Genomic DNA, 8,243 nt, shown 5'->3' with positions numbered 1-8,243 from the left:
GGTGTCCCTACTGAGTGAACCCTGATGGTGTAACTGGGTGGTGCCCCTCCCTACTGAGTGAATCGTGACGGTTTAACTGGGTGGTGTAACTGGGTGGTGTCCCTACTGAGTGAACCCTGATGGTGTAACTGGGTGGTGTCCCTACTGAGTGAACCCTGATGGTGTAACTGGGTGGTGCCCCTCCCTACTGAGTGAATCGTGACGGTTTAACTGGGTGGTGTAACTGGGTGGTGTCCCTACTGAGTGAACCCTGACGGTGTAACTGGGTGGTGTCCCTCCCTACTGAGTGAATCGTGACGGTTTAACTGGGTGGTGTAACTGGTTGGTTTCCCTCCCTACTGAGTGAAACCTGATGGTGTCACGGTGCCCTGATGGTGTAACTCCGCCCTGATGGTGTACCTGTCCTGACGGTGCCCCTGTCCTGACGGTGTCCCCGTTGTGTCCCCAGTGGGCTCCCAGGGGGCCCGAGGCCACGCGGAGGAGCGTCTCCTGAAGGACCTGTTCGTCAGCTACAACAAGCTGTCCCGGCCCGTCGCCAACACCTCCGACGTGGTGCTGGTCCGCTTCGGCCTCTCCATCGCCCAGCTCATCGACGTGGTGCGTACCGCTGTGTAGCCCGTAGCACCCTGTAGCCCGTAGCACCCTGTAGCCCGTAGCACCCTGTAGCCTGTAGCACCCTGTAGCCTGTTTCACCCTGTAGCTCGTACCGCCGTGTAGCCCGTTGCACCCTGTAGCCTGTAACTCCCTGTAGCCCGTAGCACCCTGTAGCCTGTAACTCCCTGTAGCCCGTAGCACCCTGTAGCCTGTTTCACCCTGTAGCCTGTATCACCCTGTAGCCTGAAACTCCCTGTAGCCCGTACCACCGTGTAGCCCGTAGCACCCTGTAGCCCGTAGCACCCTGTAGCCTGTTTCACCCTGTAGCCTGTATCGCCCTGTAGCCTGAAACTCCCTGAAACCACCGTGTAGCCCGTAGCACCCTGTAGCCCGTAGCACCCTGTAGCCTGTAACTCCCTGTAGCCCGTACCACCGTGTAGCCTGTAGCACCCTGTAGCCTGTAGCACCCTGTAGCCCGTACCACCGTGTAGCCCGTAGCACCCTGTAGCCCGTAGCACCCTGTAGCCTGAAACTCCCTGTAGCCCGTAGCGCCGTGTAGCCCTCTGCATTATTAGCATTAGGAATTAGCGTTATTAGCATACCCCCCTGTAGCCCGCCCTGTGTTAATCTTCAGTGTCATTAGCATTATCATTGTAAGCATTATGTATTGTCATTATTCGCATTATGTATTAGCATTATTAGCATTATGTATTGTCATTATTAGCATTATGTATTATCATTATTAGCATTATGCAATCGTAAGGAGCATCTCAATTCCGAGAGCGCCGAACCTTGAGACAAATTTGTCTGGTTGTTGTTGCCGAGCCGCCTGCTCAGGTGTAGTTTGCGGCTCCTTGGAGGTAGAACATGATCAGGATGCAGCCCATCAGGGTAAGAGGGATGTTTTCCACCTCGTTGGCCCACAGCTCGTTAGCGTTCTACTTGCCATTCATAGCGCCATAGTTTGTCTTAGCAAAGCCAGGAGGTTCTGACCTGTCCAACTGTAAATATGGAATGAAACAATTGATTAAAAAAAAATCGATCTGCTAAATACTACTTAGCCAGGAATATATATTAGTTACCTGGTACAAAATTTACTGTGTTATTCTTATAATTCTAAGTAGTTTCGGAGCTGGTGTCAGGTCTGCAGTTAGAGGGGACTATTCACAGTTTTGTTACAATATTAAAGGAAATGTCAGACCTTTTGAATATCAACGCGGTAGAAAGATCAAAGTATGAATTATGTAGGACTGTTATTTCCAGGTTATCCATTAGGCAATAAATAATTGATTGGAAGAATAGATTATACGCATCCCAGGATTTCCCAAACGCTCATGAATGCACAACGAAAGCAGCTTACAAATCGCCAGTATCGATTTTAGCGATACCCGATTTTATCGATTCTTGATTAATTTGTGCACCAAATATAGGGAAAATTATTTTTTGCACCCTAATATTTTTTTCTTTTGCTTTCCTACTCGTATCAGGATGAGAAGAACCAGATGATGACGACCAACGTGTGGGTCAAGCAGGTATGGAAACAGAACCTGAAATACAAAGGGAATCACCGGGTTGGGTTTACTTTGGTCGCTCATTCCTCTGGTTCTCGCCACCAGGAGTGGAATGACTACAAGCTCCAGTGGAAACCGCAGGACTACGAGAACGTCACGTCCATCCGCATCCCGTCTGAGATCATCTGGAGGCCGGACATCGTGCTCTACAACAAGTGAGGACCTTGACCCCATGAGGTCGAAACACTCAGAACCGGTTTATTGGATCGTCGGCCCGTCAGGTTTTCTCTCATTCCAGCAAGATCGATCCGTCGCATTTCCACTAAAACTCCTCGATACTGAATTCATAACATAGCAATATGATATAAAGGTGTTTCATTGTACCTTTCAATGTCAGATTTGATGGACTATATCCACATTCAATTGTGTAGAATTACACCAAATCAGGTGCATTGGCCAAATGTCACAGACACATTTAAAGTTTATTGTTATCTCGTGTCATCCGGCTCACAGCATTCCTCACACATCAATATTCATTAAAACCTTTCGCTCACCGTGCTGCTGAATCAGATCCCATCACACCCAGCGATCCTCACGATAGAGCGGGAGGCTGCTCCAGCGCCAGCTGCAACACCTTCTCTGTTTCCTCGTTGCTAAGCATCCTCTCGCCGTCTCCCTCTGTCTGTCCGTCTCTCTCTGTCGGTGTCCCTCTCTCTGTGTCCCTCTGTCTCTCTCCTTGTCCCTCTCTCTGTGTCCCTCTGTCTCTCTCCTTGTCCCTCTGTCTGTCCCTCTCTCTGTGTCCCTTTCTCCCTCTATCCGTGTCCCTCTCTCCGCCTCTCTCTCTCTCTGTCGGTGTCCCTCTCTCTGTGTCCCTCTGTCTCTCTCCTTGTCCCTCTGTCTGTCCCTCTCTCTGTGTCCCTTTCTCCCTCGGACCGTGTCCCTCTCTCCATGTCCTCCTCTCCCTCTGTCCGTGTCCCTCTCTCCGTCTCCCTCTCTCTGTATCCCCCTGTCCCTCTCTCTGTGTCCCCCTGTCCCTCTGTCTCCCTGTCCCTCCCGTCCCCCAGCGCCGACGGGGACTTCGCCGTGACCCACCTGACCAAGGCGCACCTGTTCCACGACGGCCACATCAAGTGGACGCCGCCGGCCATCTACAAGTCGTCGTGCAGCATCGACGTCACCTTCTTCCCCTTCGACCAGCAGAACTGCAAGATGAAGTTCGGCTCGTGGACGTACGACCGCGCCAAGATCGACCTGGTCAGCATGTCCAACCAGGTGGACCAGATGGACTACTGGGAGAGCGGCGAGTGGGTGATCATCAACGCCGTGGGCAAGTACAACACCAAGAAGTACGAGTGCTGCATCGAGATCTACCCGGACATCACCTACTACTTCATCATCCGCCGGCTGCCCCTCTTCTACACCATCAACCTCATCATCCCCTGCCTGCTCATCTCCTGCCTGACGGTGCTGGTCTTCTACCTGCCCTCGCAGTGCGGCGAGAAGATCACGCTGTGCATCTCGGTGCTGCTGTCGCTCACCGTGTTCCTGCTGCTCATCACCGAGATCATCCCGTCCACCTCGCTGGTGATCCCGCTCATCGGCGAGTACCTCCTCTTCACCATGATCTTCGTCACGCTCAGCATCATCATCACCGTGTTCGTGCTCAACGTGCACCACCGCTCGCCCAAGACCCACGGCATGCCCCACTGGGTGCGCCGGGTCTTCCTGGACGTGGTTCCCCGCGTCCTCTTCATGAAGCGCCCGCCCACCACCGCCAAGCAGAACTGCAAGAAGCTGATCGAGATGCTGCACCGGCCCACCGTCAACGCCACGCCGGGCAGCTCCCAGTCGCTGTGGGCCAACATGGACACGCGCGTGGGCGTGATGAACCAGCTGGTGGACTCGCTGTCCTCCTCGCCGTCCCAGAGCCCCGACATCCTGGTGTGCTCGCCGTCGCCGCCGCCCTCCCCCATGCTGGGTCTGGACCTGGGGGAGCACCCGCTGAAGCCCCAGCTCTCCCGTCGCTGCTCCCCCTCCTCCTCCTCCGGCGGCGGCGGAGGCGGGGGCGGAGGCGGAGGCGGCGGCCAGTACTCCGTGTTCCAGGACCGCTCGCGCCGGGGGTCCCGCTCCCCGTCCGGCTCCCTGGGGCCCACCCTGTCCCTGGGGCCCACCCTGTCCCTGGTGGCCCTGGCCGCGGCCCCCGGCCCCGAGCCGAAGCCGCTGGCGCAGAACGGCCGCTCGCTGAGCGCCGAGGGCGTCGCCGGCGTCGAGGGGGGCGGGCTCGCGGCCGACGTGCACCGCTGCCGCTCGGGGAGCTTCCAGTTCTGCTGTCTCCATGACGACGCGGCGGCGGCGGCTGGCCCGGCCCGGGGGGCCGCCGGGGGGAGCAGGAACCCGGCCCTGAAGGAGCTCGCCGCGGAGGGGACCCCAGAGCCCGGGAAGGAGGCGGGGCTCCGGCCCGACTTGGGGATCTCCGTGCTGTCCCCGGCCGTGCAGCGGGCCATCGAGGGGGTGCAGTACATCGCGGACCACCTCAGGGCGGAGGACGCCGACTTCTCGGTGAGTGGACACCCCCTGGTGTGTGTTTAATGAGGCGTCCCTCAGAGTCTGGGGCCGGGCAACGTGCAGAAGGCCTCACAGGAGACGGAGGGCTGATGAGCTTTAGATAGTTGATGAAAATGATCGAGGAGGTCTTAAAAAAGGTTTGATAAAAGGCGCTGCAAACATGGAGACTACCTAATGCTTGCCACCAGGGAACTAAAATGTCAATAAGCAAATGTTCCCAGGTTAATTCACTGGTTTGTTCTTTAATTTTAAGGGCAGACGTTGAATGACGTTTAGTTAAAGTTTTGTAAGTGATTAACTGTAGCCATATAATTGAATGAAAAAAGGCCAGGTTTATTTATTCTGCTTATCTTGCCAAATACAAAGGTTCTGGGTCACAAGGCTTGGTTCCGACAGCGTTTTCAATCTTTCAAGACGCCCATCAAAAATGAAAAGCTATTTCATGCCACAGTGAAACGTGTGTTTCAGGAAACCCAATAAGCAGGAAATGTCTTTTAAGCCGAGTGCAGCAGCCGCAGATAAATTCTTCCTGTTCCCCGAATCACTGCAATATCAGAGGAGTTACGTCCGAAGGATCCTGGCAGAGTGAATGCGATTAGTTTCAGAAAACTTGTACACTAAGAAACCAGAGAGCGTTGAGGTAATAAACACAACAACGTGACGCCCTTAGCGTCGGAGGGTGCCCATCAGATTAAACCTTGAATCGTCCATAAGCCGGACGAAGCGAGGATGGGCTGACATTCAGCAGACGGCTCGCTCACGATGGAAGAAACCGGCCAATCGAACGAGATCAATCCAGGGCGGCAATCGACAGCTGGTGAGAGTAGCGAGCGGCCGAGTGTGAAAGGTGGAGTGTCTAATCTGCGGCCCCCGGCCCCCCTTGTCCCTCTCCCCCCCAGGTGAAGGAGGACTGGAAGTACGTGGCCATGGTCATCGACCGCATCTTCCTCTGGATGTTCGTCCTGGTGTGCATCCTGGGCTCCGTCGGGCTTTTCCTGCCCGCCTGGCTGGCGGGAATGATTTAGCCCCCCCCCCCCCACCCACCCAGGTCCCCCAGCCCAACCCCCCCCACCCCCCACCCCCCACCCCCCACCCCCCAGGTCTTGCACCCCCTGGCCTTTCTTCAGTTAGCGTACGGACGGCTATATATCGGATCTGTGTTTTTCCCCTTCTGGCTCCGAAGCAGTCGCCGTCGGTCACAGAGGACATCCTGGCTTCGAGGCGGTCGCCGTAGGTTACGGAAGATCTCCTGGCTCCGAGGCGGTCGCCGTCGGTTACGGAAGATCTCCCTGGCTCCGAGGCGGTCGCCGACGGTTACAGAGGCAGGTCCAGAGACACGTATGCTGGCTTCACTCCGGCGGGTGTGTGTAAATCTTTTATGAGGGCAAAAGGCCAACTGTAAAAAGGTAGCTCTTCACCTCTTCCTCCCCGCCGCTGCCGCCATCTTTTATCGCAGCTTGCGGACTGAAGGGGGGGGGGGGGGGGGCGGGGGAGAGGGGGGGCTTTTAGAGGACGTTCAAGCTAATTAAATCTGTTCACAAATTTTACGATGCTCACACACGATTTCGGTGTCTCACTTTATTCTAGCGCAAACATTTACATGTAGTCTGTACTTTTGGTCTGATATTGGGTTGAAAGCGTGGGAATTGTTGAATTTATATTTTCTTCACACACTTGATATGATCTCTGTTGTGAAGGATGCAGGGTTTGTAAAGAACGTTTAAAAGTCTAAGGCCAGTCGCTACAAAGACATTTTAAAAATGTGGTTCCTCAAAAATTTGGAGAATCCTATTTTATTTTGTGTTTAAATATCTTCTTGGGACACACATTTTGTGGGGATCATATACTGTCACGATATTACATTTAAAACTTAGCGCGATACACCAAATGTAAAATCACAGCAGAAGTAAGATTTATCTTTCTATAAAGAACTATTTTGTGTGTATATTAAGCAAGATGCCGCATGATGACCCAATATTTATACATAATTATTTATTCTAAACAAGATACTACCAAAAATAAAACATTGACCTTCAAATATATCAACTCGAATTTCCTGCTTCTTTGCTTTTCATCACGAAATTCAGAAAGGGTAATCCATTCTTAATTTCTCACTGAACATATTCCCCAATTCCATCACTTTTAATTAAACATAGGTTTTTCTTGAATGAGTTTTCGTGCCACTGAGAAACTGATAAACAGTAAAGTGAAACCCATATTAGGATGGTTTCCTGGTGTCATTGCTGCGGAGAAGCAGGGTCCCTTTTTGTACCCGTCCAATATCCTCTACCCCAGTATGTCAACGTAGTCTAATACCGCCTTTGATAAGAATCAACATACAACAATGTGGATCTTTCCAAAGCGATTTCTAAAGCAAACCATGTTCCAATGTTCCCGATATTGAACCTTTTTGCGTTCACTCATATTAAGAACTAGTCTGCCCTCTCGTTTATCTTCTTCCAAATCCCAGCGTTGGGCATGGAGTAGTTTGATGAATGTATGAAATATTACGATTTGCCCGGTTTGAAAGAGCTACACATAACTGAGTTTTATCAGTTCGGTATTTGAATGCCGATAACGATGCAACATTATATATTTCACATTTTCGGATTTCTATTTAGTATTCATCTCTGTAGTAGGTGGAATAGTTTGAGCTGCTGTCATGCTATGGTATGGGTGTTCAGCTTTGTGAATCTCTCTTTCTCTGGGCTATCCATCGTCAAAGAAAATAAATAACAAGACTAGACAATCTCGGGTGTAAAAGAAGGCTTTATAAAATAACACTTATCATCGAATCAGATTAACACTGCATTTTCCAGTCCAGAAATCTGTTAGTGTCTGAAATCTGGACAATCCGACACGGCCGAGAGTCTGCGATTGTCGGGGGCTGAAGTGCTTACCGCGGAAAGGAGCGCATTATGGTATTGACTGATCTGAGTGACTGGCTTTATGATGCGTACGCTGGGCATCCGTATCAATTTAAAAGATTAAACACTCGGCCACTGATGGGTTGTGGGGGAGAGGGAATGAGAAAAGGGAGGGAGGGAATGAGAGAGGGAGGGGGGGGGGGGGGGTTGAGGGAGTGAGTGATTGGGTTTGTGACGGAGTGACGGAGTGAGTGAGTGAATGAGTAAGTGGGTGCAGGAGAGAGTGAAAGAGTGTGAGTGCATGTGTGAGGTGGTCCGGAGGGAGTGTGTGTGTGTGTGTTTATGAGCAAATATCGTCGTTAATGTGTGTGTGTGCGTGCGAGGAAGTGCATGAGTGAATGAGAACGTGGTTGTGTGTGAGTGAATGGCTGAGGTTGCGTGACTGCGAGTCTGTAAGCAGACGTGAGCGTGAGGTCAATCTCCTCCTCCGTGTGGCGACTGGGCGCGTGATGAACCAGCAGGTAACGCTACACCTGCGCGGCCGAACAGGACGACCTCAGCGTCGACCTCGGAACACAAACTATAGTATTTCAGACGGCTCAGCACTCGTGCTGCATTGATCTGTACGGAGGAAAGAAACAATAAAGGGGCAATATGGAAGCACAATATGGAAACAGAACTTTCCACAAGGTGGACGGAGTACTAC

The 8,243-nt window shown here is 52.3% G+C and overlaps 1 protein-coding gene across 1 annotated transcript; it reads left to right on the top strand.

Moving 5' to 3' along the window:
- Positions 1-447: 447 nt before the first annotated feature.
- chrna4b (cholinergic receptor, nicotinic, alpha 4b) lies at positions 448-5,701 on the top strand. Its single transcript, XM_060053389.1, has 5 exons — positions 448-597; positions 2,082-2,126; positions 2,211-2,320; positions 3,170-4,664; positions 5,570-5,701. The coding sequence occupies exons 2-5, from the start codon at positions 2,097-2,099 to the stop codon at positions 5,693-5,695; spliced, it is 1,761 nt and encodes a 586-aa protein (XP_059909372.1). The 5' UTR covers positions 448-597; positions 2,082-2,096; the 3' UTR covers positions 5,696-5,701.
- The last annotated feature ends 2,542 nt before the right edge of the window (positions 5,702-8,243 follow it).

Source organism: Gadus macrocephalus, chromosome 1 (genome assembly GCF_031168955.1).
Source record: "Gadus macrocephalus chromosome 1, ASM3116895v1".
Classification (NCBI taxonomy): Eukaryota; Metazoa; Chordata; class Actinopteri; order Gadiformes; family Gadidae; genus Gadus; species Gadus macrocephalus.
The sequence above is the reverse complement of the archived record's forward strand: the minus strand, read 5'-3'. Positions and strand labels throughout refer to the sequence as shown.

What these genes read in the sequence shown, in the direction of transcription:
- chrna4b (XM_060053389.1), top strand. Translation starts at nt 2,097, where the DNA reads ATGATGACGACCAACGTGTGGGTCAAGCAG. An exon ending in CCAACGTGTGGGTCAAGCAG is followed by an intron (nt 2,127 to 2,210) that starts GTATGGAAACAG and finishes TCTCGCCACCAG; the next exon opens with GAGTGGAATGACTACAAGCT. An exon ending in CGGAGGACGCCGACTTCTCG is followed by an intron (nt 4,665 to 5,569) that starts GTGAGTGGACAC and finishes TCTCCCCCCCAG; the next exon opens with GTGAAGGAGGACTGGAAGTA.